This window comes from Vigna umbellata, chromosome 1 (assembly GCF_029865625.1).
Source record: "Vigna umbellata cultivar VRB3 chromosome 1, Vumbellata_1.0, whole genome shotgun sequence".
NCBI lineage: Eukaryota > Viridiplantae > Streptophyta > Magnoliopsida > Fabales > Fabaceae > Vigna > Vigna umbellata.
This window is the reverse complement of record NC_142165.1, coordinates 83939015-83951055: the sequence shown is the minus strand read 5'-3', so window position 1 is coordinate 83951055 and position 12041 is coordinate 83939015. Positions and strand designations below refer to the sequence as shown.

General features: G+C 32.2%; 1 protein-coding gene across 1 annotated transcript; it reads right to left on the bottom strand.

Moving 5' to 3' along the window:
- Positions 1–1880: 1880 nt before the first annotated feature.
- Positions 1881–11340, bottom strand: LOC124825088 (uncharacterized). The gene is made up of 11 exons (XM_047297626.2): positions 11153–11340; positions 9335–10705; positions 9082–9202; positions 8893–8975; positions 8325–8572; positions 8055–8141; positions 7554–7653; positions 3320–3539; positions 3119–3218; positions 2351–2423; positions 1881–2267 (listed from the first exon to the last, which is right to left on the bottom strand). Exons 1-11 carry the CDS (start codon positions 11234–11236, stop codon positions 2136–2138), a joined length of 2619 nt encoding a protein of 872 aa, XP_047153582.2. The 5' UTR covers positions 11237–11340; the 3' UTR covers positions 1881–2135.
- Positions 11341–12041: the final 701 nt, after the last annotated feature.

The window sequence follows — 12041 nt, the reverse complement described above, 5'->3', positions numbered from 1 at the left end:
CTTCCCAATTTATTGTCTGGTAATATGTTTTAATGGCATTATATGTTGTCTGGTAATAGAAAAATTATAAATATGAAACATATGCAGTGCTAGTGATATCATTGGTCCCTTTTAGGGTATTGTTTCTTACACTATCAAATTTGAGTATTTCTTCATGCACTTTTTCATATTTTTACTTGTATGTCCACGTTTCAAAACTAACATTTTTAACAAATTTCGAAATTTGTTAAAAGTTTGAAAAATCTTTTAACGAATTTTAAAACTCATGAAGAATTTTTTTTTAAAAGATTTCGAAATCTATCGAAACATTTTTTTTAAATGCGTTGAAGAAAAGAAGTATAGGAATTTTTGAAATGCAAAATAGTTTTAGGATTTTAAAAAAAATGTGGGGTGTAAAAAGAAATGTGAAGAGGGATAGAAAGAAACATTCATCAAATTTCTATCTCAACCCATACAAAAGTTACGAGAAAATTTCTTCATATGATACTTATAGGCCCATTTTTTTTATAAAGATTTGATTTAAGATATTGGTCATATTTTTCTAAAATGAGAAAACAAATGAGACCATTTTTCAGTTATAACTATAAAAAAAGTTGTACCATCTTCAAAAGCATTCATTTTAATTTTTTATCTTCAATTCAACGTAGTTTTTATTGATGAGGTATCCACTTATTTTGCATGGAAGTTTGCTATTCAGAAACCATCCCATTTTCATTAGTTGAAAATTTTATTTCTTGAATTGCAAGTAACACCGTTTAAACCAATTATTGCTAATTAATTCTTAGATGAAATTGCATTTATAACTTTATTAATTAAAGTAAACTAATTTAATTATTTTGTTTTTGATCAGAAAAAGGAATTATGTATTAAACGGAGTATTTGAAATACTCCAACCCTTGTAAATTTATTAATCTTAACGTATTAGGTATTGAGTTCTAGCCTATAAAGAACTACCTTTCATCAAACAAAAGTAGAGAAGACATACAATTTGTAATATATCATTATCTCTTTTAGAAAAAATAAAAGTAACAATTTTTTTTATAGAAATGAAATAAGGATCTGATATCAGTGAAAACAAACGTGGATATTACAGTTTCAAAAGACGTAATGGATACAAATCTTTGTCGTGTCACTAGTGTAAAAAGGACTTTAGACATATGTTATTTTGAGCTTTTAACTTTTGATCTCTGTCTGACGTCTATATGGATGACGTTAGATCTGACGTCTATATGGATGACGTTAGGTCTGACGTCTCTATAGACGTCGGACCTATATAAAGTGCTTAGAAGTCTTAAAACCCAAAAATCTTCTATATGGAAGTCTATAGAAATATAAATTTTAGAAAGGCGGATCGGACGTCTAAATGAATCAAAAAGTGACTTTTTAAATTTCTGAGTTTAGGATTTAGACATCGGTTCCCCCAATTAACATACGTCTAAAGTGTTTTAGAAGTCGGAGTGACAGGATCAGACGTCTAAATAAAGTCAAAAAGTAACTTTTTAAATTTTTGGGTTTAGGGTTTAGACGTCAGCTTTCCCGATTAACAGACGTCTAAAGTGCTTTAGAAGTCGGAGGGCGGGATCGAACATCTAAATAGAGCCAAAAATTGACTTTTTAAATTTATGGATTTAGGGTTTAGACGTCGGTTCCCCAATAACAGACGTCTAAATAGAATAAAAATTAGTTTTTATTAACTTTTTCGTTTAGTTTTGGCGTCTATTCGAGGGAGCCGACGTATATGAGTATTTAGACGTCGGGTCCCTCCATAACCGACGTTTAAATAGTTGTTTTATTTATGAAAAATGCCACCGGTCATTTTTTACGTTAGATATTTGAGGATCAGACGTATAAAAGGTGACGTTAAACGTAGTGTGTTATGGTAACATACAAAGGAGTACCAATTTAGGTTTTTAGCAATAAAAAAAGAGTTGCATAATTATGAACGCAACAACAAAAGCCGTGTCAACTTCAACATACTCCAAAACCGAAAGAAAAAGAAAACATTCCAGAATCAACCAGATTCACAAGCAGAAAGTTTGCATGTATAGCTCCATCACATTTGATGTAGACTCATTCAAATCTACCATTTCTGTGTTATAAACTCATGAAGGCAGTTGTAAAACCATGCATGGACATCAGAAGCTCCCCTTATGCAGATACCTTACTTTCTTTCCAGTATACTCACTGTTGTATTCTTCACCTTTTTCATGAAAGAACTGTGAGCTGCTTCCATTAAGATACTGTTTATCACTAGGAACTTCTTTCTCCTAAGAACCAATAAATCATGGGTCATAACCAAAACAAGAACCCACATAAAGAAATAAGGCAACAAACATTTAGAAGAAAGTACCATGTTGTTGATTGGAACAGTAACACAATTGACAAAATCATTGTTGTCGCCATTGTTGTTGCCTGCACAAGTACTGAAAAATACCACATTCATTAGATACAACACCAAAACTGTCATCATTTTCCAATAAAAATCTCTCAACACAATCATTATGCTCACTTCTCAACATAAAATCTCTAGTTATGCAGACAGAAGAAATATAAATAAAACTTTACTATAGAGGATGACATACAGATTTGGTGATACTTATGAGGATTGAACTGTTTAGTTCCTCAATAATAATGCAGCATTTTGAAAATAATATATAAGACACCATGATATATGCATATAGAAAAAATGTACAAAAAATCTTGAAAACATAATAAATATATAATTACTATTATGTGAATTCAAATTAAAACCAAATATATTAAATGTTTTCATCATAAATATTTATAAATTATTATCATATTACTGGTTTATATATTAGATACATCAATATAAGCATCGGTAAAGTATTCAACACGGATATGTTTCAGATACAAACATATGATAAAAATTGAAATACGGTGCATCATAGTATCGATTAGGTGATACGAGAATGAAAGTGATAGGAGGAATGTATCAGGTGGCATGACATTCAGAATCATCTTTAGTTCATCATTCAATCGTTTGTGTGCAGTGCAATATATAAATTGCTTAGTATTTAATAAAAAATATACCCACACATATTATATATATATATATATGTTATTTTCTTGTTATTAAAGAAAAAGAAGGGAGACTTACTTCCCCGTTTGGTGATATATCATCCCTCCTTCTGATACTGAAATAGACTGATTGAGGTCAACGGTATTTTCAGGTAAAACATGAAATCTGGATTGTGACTCTGCACAAGGAAATATGAAAGTTAACCCTCTTTGTACAGTACAAACTTATTTTACTTTGAAAAAAAGTGGAATAATAAATTGAATTCACAAGATGATGTACTCTCAAAATTAGGTATTAACAAGCCAGAATATGGAGCTGGAATCGTCATCAACAGCTTATGGCACATGATGCTACCCTCAAAATTTAAGAAGGTGTTGTCCAGAAATTTAGACCTCTCAGAAACGGTCATCTTTGCAAAACCAAAAGAGTCAGTCCATGTCTTCAGCGTACTAGGAACAGCCGGCAAAACAAGCCTCCCCACACCTATTTGCATGAGCAACTGAAGAAACAAAATCAGAAAATCATAACTTAAAAAATTACTACAACTATGATCAACTTTGTCTTCAGAAAAAAATTATGATATTGTAATATGCTCTGCGTTATGTAGCAGTTGATTTTATAGTAATGAAAAAATCGATTCTCAATGACCTTTTCCTTCACAAAGTACTTGCATAATTGTATATGCTTTGTTTAATGATGTTAAACAAGATCACGAGTTATGTTTAATAGCATATGAAGCAAACTTCTAGAAAGTTTATGAAAATAAAAATCCTGAAAACTACTAAAGTTGGAGTAGATGTAATACCAAACTATGTCGAGGAAAACTTTCCTATTATATTCCGTAATGATTTCAAAAATTTCCTAACCAAAATCTAATGCAAATCCTCCATCTATTCTTATATACCTGTATTTGTGGGAGAAAATATGATTATTGGGACATTAAAATGAAGACAATTTCTTGCTCTCTTTATGAGATTGTCGAAGATGACTTCATTGCTCTTACATATATTTGTACACTAGCAATTGCTCAGAGGAAGAGTTGAAGGTAATAAGCAAAATGACTCAAAGGACGTTATGTTTTCCACAACAAAAGCGATGGATGCAATTTTTTCAACAATATTGGATGTCACAAGTGCCAAAGAGGCATGGAGCAAAGGTACCCACCATTAAACTTCAAGCTCTAAGATGACGTGAGTATGAGTTATTAAATTTAAAGGAGTATTAGAAGATTAAAAATTATTCTTCTAGAATAAAAGAAATAGTCAATCAAATGAGAGCATGTGGAAAAAATATTATTGACGAGAAAATGGTCATGAAAATTCTAATTCTATTCTCCTAAATATGATGCAATCGTCCCAACAATGGAACAAATAAACGATTTGTCTACATAGTCAATGATAGAACTAAATAAAGCTCTTATTGAACCATATATTACCAAAGATTGAAATGGTATAATGGTTACTCCGTGAAAAATGCCTTTCAATCATAACTCAACTTAAGGTCACGGAATAAAGAAAGCGGAGGAAAGAAAAATGGAAAAATTTATAGAAATAAAGAAAACAATGGAAGATTCTTAATCCAATCAAGATAAATATCCTTCATGTGGCATCGGCAAGAAGTGAAGTCATTTGGAGAAAGATTATTGACATAAGTGAAAGTCACATTGTCAACACTCTAGGAAATTTGGACATGTAAAGAAGAATTGTTGCAGAAAAAACAAGTATCAAGTAAATATTATTGAAGTTGAACATCTTTTATGCTACCCTACAGTCCAACGATGAAACATGACCAAAGAAAACAACAGGGATATTGATGACTCTACCAAAGTGAAAGTTCGATTGGGAAATGACACCCTAGTTAAGTCAAAAGGAAGAGGCATTGTTGTGGTGGAAACAAAGGAATGAGATTCATAAAAAGATGTCTTACTCGTTCCTAGTCTCAAAGAAAAAAATCCCTTGACTATCTCAAATGACTGAAAAATTGTACACCCTTCACTTAAAAGGAGATATTTATTGAATATATGATGAGAGATTGACGAAGTTAAAATGGAGAAAAGAAATAGAAATTTTCCTATAAAGTTCTAATTGTATAATTGTATATTTTCCACAACAAAATGATGTTTCAAAAAAGAAGAATTGCACAGTCATGGAGATGGCTAAATCAATGGTAAAGGAGAAAGACTTGCCTAAACCTTTTAGGCTGAAGTGGTACACATTGCATTTACATACTCAATAAATGTCCAATTAAAATAGTCAAAGATAAGACTCCAATCGAAATTTGGAGCAAACAAAATCCATTAATTAAGCACTTAAGAGTTTTTAATCCACCTGTCACATACATTTTCTTGATAAGGCAAAATTAGAAGACATGGCTATATGAGGAGGCTTCTTGGGATACAACACAATGAAAAAGTTACATACTTTACAACCAATAGACAAAGAAGACACCATCAATAAAGATGTTGAAGTTGATGCTTCTTTCGAATTGGAATAAGTAAACATGAGAAATAACATCTTGTTCTAGTACAAAAATCTAAAAGAGAAACTTAAAAAGTGACAAAAGATCTCGGTGATCTTCCTTGACCTACACAACAAGATTATAGTCCTAAACGAGTAAGATCTTTGGTGAATATATATATATATATATATATATATATATAACATGCAACATGGACATGCTTTAGCCTGAATGCTATTATGAAGATGTAGGAAAGCAAGATGTGTAGATTAAGGTAATGGAGGAAGAAATTAAAATGATTGAAAAGAATAATACTAGGAACTAGTAGATTGTCTTCAAAATTAGAGGTAAATGGATTTATAAAACAAAGTTAAATCTCGAAAGAATAATACAAAAGCACAAATCTAAGTTGGTAGCAAAAGAATATTCATAACAATATGGAATTGACTAAAATAAGACATTGACTAACATATGACATTTGTCTCAATTACTGACCTAGACAAAATAAGAGCTCTAATAGCTCTTTTAACACAAGAAGGATGAAACTTTCACCATTTGGATGTCAAGTCAACCTTTCTAAATGATCTTGTTGAAGAAGAATATATGTAGAACAACTAAATTTGAAGGTAAAGGTAATGAAACTAAAAATCTCTATATATAGCTTGAAGCAAGCTCCTCAAGCATTATATAGAAAAATTGATGAGTAAATCTACAATCAAGAATTCAAACATCAAGACTCAAGGTCAATATGATACTATTATTGCCTCTCTCTTTACGTAGATATCTAAAAAAAAAAATATGAAGATGATATGGAGAAAGAAGACTTGAAGAAAACATTCAATATGATCTTGGAAGTACTTCCTTGATGTAGAGGTAAGACAAAAAAAAAGGGAATATTATATCCCCAAAGAAATATATTGTGACTTTACAAGAGAAGTACAACATGTTAAGTTGCAAATCTATTTATTTCACCAGTAGTGACAAATGAGAAACTGAAAAAAAAAAAAGAAAAAGATGAAGCACTAGAAGCTAACACTTAATGATACAGAAGTTTAATCAGAAGCTCTGACAGCCACAAAGCCTATGCTATAAGGTTCTATCAATACCAAGCCAAATTTTAGTAAAAAGAATTTTCGAATCTCGTATAAATGGTACAAAACCATGACAAACTCAAGACTAATTGACTACACAAATAGTGATTGTGCAAAAACGATAGATGTCATTAAGTGTACATCAACTTATGTCTTATCACTTGGATAGATCTAGAGATTTTTTTTTTCTTGGACATCAAAAAGAAAAATAACAATAGAACAATCAACAATCAAAGCAAGTGGAAGTTGCAAAAACTACAAGTCAAACAATAGGACTTAGAAGAGTACTTGAACAAATGGGAGAACAACGAGATGGTTCTACAATTTCTAGAATTACGAAAACGATCTAAAAAAGTAAGAAAAATTGTGTTCTATATAAAATAATATTTATTCACCTAGAATAGACAAGTTTTAATAATGTTTCTTTCCATAAAATCAATTGTTCCTCGTTCAAAACTCCTCCGCATGACTCATCATTTCCAAAGCTACCTTCTGCAAAATATACTTTACACCCAACTAAACTTGTCTCTCTCTTAAAATTCTAACAAAACATTGTCCTTCAATTTACTGAAAATCCCTTTAGAAAGGGCAATATCTAATAGTAGCCATTTGGGTCAACCATGGGTTCATTTTGAAGGACCAGATTATTTATTATCCTGTGCTATATATGGAAATCTTCCATCTTTGGAAGTTAGGGATAGAATTATTCTTTATACCATTAACGTGCTTCATTATAATAATAAAAAGCATGTCTGTGCGTATCACACTATATTCGCTAATAAATTATTGCCCTAATATTTAAATTAGAATCATGAGAAAGTTTATAAAGCACGTGGTATGACAATAAATTTAATCAAAATAGGGAAAAAAAATTGTTTGTGTCTTCAGAAAATGACGCATGCAGTTACTATACAATACATTAATAAAAGGGTTCAAATTAAGGTAAACAGACGATAAAAAAAAACCTGTTCAAGACCACTCATCAGAATGCGACAAAATCCATGTCGACGGTACTGTAATCTTGTACCAACAAAAGGTACTTCTGCCACCTTCTCCCCGTGGACCCTTACATATTGCCACAACATATCATTAGGCTCATAAATTGAAATAAATCTTAATTTCAGTTATTTCAATCTAAAAATAATTTACTAGTCCTTTCGTACCAGTTGAACATTTTCATCAATTTATATTCAATTCATCAACTTTCATTATATAGAGTGGTACTCGGTTATTTAGGATAATATATTTTATTATCTTTTTATAGTATTTGTTGTGAAGATAATATAATCTTTATTCAAACAAACTAAAAATATGTTCTTCTTTTTCGTACAATTTGATGTGTATTTTATCTTCTCTTTATTATCCTTGTTTAGGGTTTAGGGTACGCACAGACATGCTTAGGGATAAATTGAATAAACTGACTAATAATGACTAAAAAAAACCCTGGTGAAAGATCTTATCCTCACCTAACAGTTGCCACAGAAACCACTTCTTCATTTCTCTCAAGTAGTACAGTATAGAAACCCTGGAAATTTAATCGCCTTAGCTCTGACCTACAAAGTTCCAAAATACAGATATATCAAGTATAATGCAATAGAAAGAACAACAATGTAGCAAAATTTAGAAACAAAAAGGTGTAAACAAAAAACATCAGTAAATAAAGTAGATAACAGAAATAGAAAGAGCAACACAATATATTATGACCATATCTTGAAGGATATATAGCAATATTTGACCTTCTGCCGAATATAACATCTTCAATGATATCTCTGCTAGATAAACTTTGTTTTAGGGACTCAAAACATTCATGCATCACCGCAAGAGCAAGATTGAGTTTGCTGTAACTTTCTGCTACTGAGTTGTCATGTCTTATTCTACCAACATCATCACACTCAGGCTCAATAAACTTCACCAATGTCCATGTTAGATTGTCCACACCCACTAAAACTGGCTTTCCTAATAGATCATGAAGGCCATTGTGTATCTGCAAAAATACACACACAGTAACCCTCAACGCCATGTCATGTCATAACAATAACATAATGTAAAGTCACCTAGATAAAACTTTCTCATGAGCATAATCACATATGCAGAAGCATTAAACATAATTTTGTTTCAAAAGAATCAGTTAAAAGTAAAATAATGCTACCAATGAAAGTAATAAGAGCTGAATAAAATATAAAGAAACAAAAAGGATTTGGAGTTGTTGTACCTTTTCGCTTGAAGGTAAACAAATATTTCATGCAAATGATGGCTACAGTTTTCGAAAACGAGAAGAAAGAAATGGAGACGGAGTTGTTGTACCTTTTCGCAGCTTTTTCCACAGAACCAGTTTTCTGAACATCTTGATAAATCTATGCCTCCATTTTCCAGGCACCTAACATGGACTGCACAAGTTTGACAAAGATAACTCCGGATTTACAATTACACACTCAAAAGATATCCAGAAATGGATGAAATATTAAAGTAAAAGTTCATGGTAGCTGTGCTTACATTTATGTTCACACTGTACGCAAGTAAGGGCAGCATGGCCATCCTCATCTTCGTCTAGTTTGCTTTGGCGACAAATACCGCAACGGCATTGTGGGCAAAGCCATTGACCATCAGGGATATGCTATTCATAGAAGAAATTGGAGGAAACAACTCAGATCCAGCAGGACCAATCATTGATATGAAAGTACCAAATGGAAGTAATGTATAGCAGTAAAAACAAAATAATGATTGAGAAGGAGAATGGTTAATCTACCTCCAACCCAAGACACGTCATGTGAAATGAAGATGGACATTGATCACATAAAATAAGTTCACCGCCATAGAGGCAAAGCGAACAAATCAAGTCATTCTCTTCTAGAGGGAAATTAAGGCATGGTTTTTCGCTAGTTTCTCCCGTCACCCGATTTTGCATTATTTCCATTTGGCATTCTAAGAGTGATTTACCATCTTTCAAAAAAATACAAGCAGATGGTGTGCAGGTATTGACTCCACTAGCATGATTTTCAAAGCCAACAAAACTGTAAACTATGTTACAACAGTAACACTTGATTCCACTGCGAGTTACTTTCCCTCTAGTCCAACTCGAAACTGCATGGTGCCATGCTTTTTCATTGTAATAATATACGGTAGATCTTGGAAACACCATCTTGTTGTCCATCAACCAAGACAAAATAGTTAGAGGTTTATCCAGAGGTAAAAGACTAGAGGCAGACGCCTTTGTCACCCTCTTCCCTGATCCTTGTGGAGGCAATCTATTGCTTTGACTCTCAGATATTTTGGCCTTTGAATCCCTTGATGAGCTTTCACATCTCTCACCAGAAACTACTTCAGGAGCAGCTTCAAGGTCAATTTCTATTTCAAACTCAGGTAAAACCTCTTGAACAAGAGGAGCAGGTTCTTTCTGGACAAAATTATCTCTATCAGACAAGGTCATGTTCAAGTCAATATTAGCCATTGGTTCAACTGATTCCTGCTCTGGTGGCAAGTCTAAAACTGAGAAAACTTTGTTCACTCTAAGACTTAAGTAGTCATCAACTACGCCTAGCACCGCTTCCCTGTACAATTCTTTCTCATTATATGCCCACTCTCCCCTCATGCCAAATCTCTTTTGTACCAGTACATCATACCACATTTGTTTAGCTGAAACTCCAACAAATGATTCATTCTCATGATACTCCTCCAGCAATTCAAGAAACACCCAGTTTCCTCTTAGTTCCCATTGTCGTGTAACTTCATTCCAGTCCTGAGTAATCCGCAGTTGATGAATTTCAATCTGCATTTCATCACCCAAATCTGGAAAAAACACGCTCCTTTTCAGCATCCCATCGCACTGATCAAATATCACTCCTTCCCACCAAGCTCCCTGACAGTTTACATCCACGCACAAACCATAGTTAAGGTTAAATCTCCCAAACTCAATCCAAGGTGGCGGTGGTCGAATGAACCCCCGCATGCTATACTTTGAAGATTCCGATGCTTTTGAAACCCTCACTGCAGTCACAAGATAATCCGAACCGTCACTTTTTAGAACATTCTTGTATCTGACAAAGCACTTCACCTTTCCACACTTGATAACTATCCCAGGGTGCCATGATCCTAGGAACCCCTCCTCTACACGCCGCACCTGAAAAAAACTTCAAAACAGTCTCAATCCCTACGCATGCAAATCTCAGATCAAAACAACTCAACTCTCTTAGAGAAAGTGATCACAAGAGAAAACATTACCATCTTCATTGAAATACCCTTTGCATGAAGGACAACAAAGAGAAGAAGAATGCATCGGTTTAGCACAAAAACAAAACCACAAATTCAAATACCTTTTGCATGAAGCACATTGAGAATCGCCCAAAACTCATCAACCAGAAAAGACCAAAACTTAATTAAAAAAACAACAGCGGCGCATGCTTAGTGAAGCTAAAAGCATTCAAACACAGTAACAGCTATCAAAAGTACAGATTAACAACTTAAGAATAACATGCACAAAGTGTAAGAATCGGTAGAACACATTTTTTTGTTGTTCAAAAAAATTCAATTAAAAAATTTTACATCTTTATCAAAATTTTGATATTACCTCCACCTCTTCGTTCACTTGAAATATTTCCTCATCAGAATTTCCTTGAAGCTTGTTGCTCTTAGGACCATTAGCATTTTCCATGGTCAGTAGAGATAAGGTGGTGAAGAGATAACACAGTTTTTCTTTTCTTTCTCGCTTCGTTGTTTGCGATGTTTCCAATGCTTGAGACTCAAGAATTTTGACACCTTGAAGTTTGATAATAAATGCTAAAAAGAAAAATAAATAAATAAAAATAAAGAAAATGATACAAAAGAAGTTTAACGGGCATGTTTGAGGACTTACTATCTCACTATCTCAGAATCTATGTAACAAAACACTTCTCTTCTTAATTAATATGAATATCTTTTTACTTTTATTAAACTATATTCTCAACTTTTATCTTAATTTATTACCTATATTAATGAAGTCTTTATTTTTATATCTGAACATCTTCGTATGTATTTTTTTTCATCTTCGTGCTTCTTCTTAGAATACTTCTTTTGAATCTTGACACTTTTATTTCATATTAATTTCAATATCTTTGCTATTAATTATTGGTTTAAAATAAATTTTATTTTAATTTTAAATAATTAACATGCTTTTTTAATTAGTCTTAAGGATACTATAGAATATTTGTTAATTAACTATGTACACAGTATCTGTCTGTATAGGTTGGAAGCTATTCTAGAGTTTCTCTGCTCACTTCAGGTCTATTTCATCTCAAAAAAATATATTCAGCAACTTTATGAATTTTACTAAATAATTGTTCATCAACATTAATAGAAAACTTACTTTTCAAGTTTCTCTAATCTCAATCTTTTGCAAAGATGTACATAGAAGATAAGTAGGACAAAAAATATGATTCCTATTTTATATTTTATACTTTATATATTATATTTTATATTAT

Excerpts from the sequence above, each read along its gene's own strand:
- LOC124825088 (XM_047297626.2), bottom strand. The coding sequence starts at position 11,236 with ATGGAAAATGCTAATGGTCCTAAGAGCAACAAGCTTCAAGGAAATTCT. Across the intron at positions 9,203-9,334 it reads TGACGTGTCTTGGGTTGGAG|CATATCCCTGATGGTCAATG; the intron begins GTAGATTAACCA and ends TTCTATGAATAG. Across the intron at positions 2,424-3,118 it reads ATATATCACCAAACGGGGAA|TACTTGTGCAGGCAACAACA; the intron begins GTAAGTCTCCCT and ends GGTATTTTTCAG.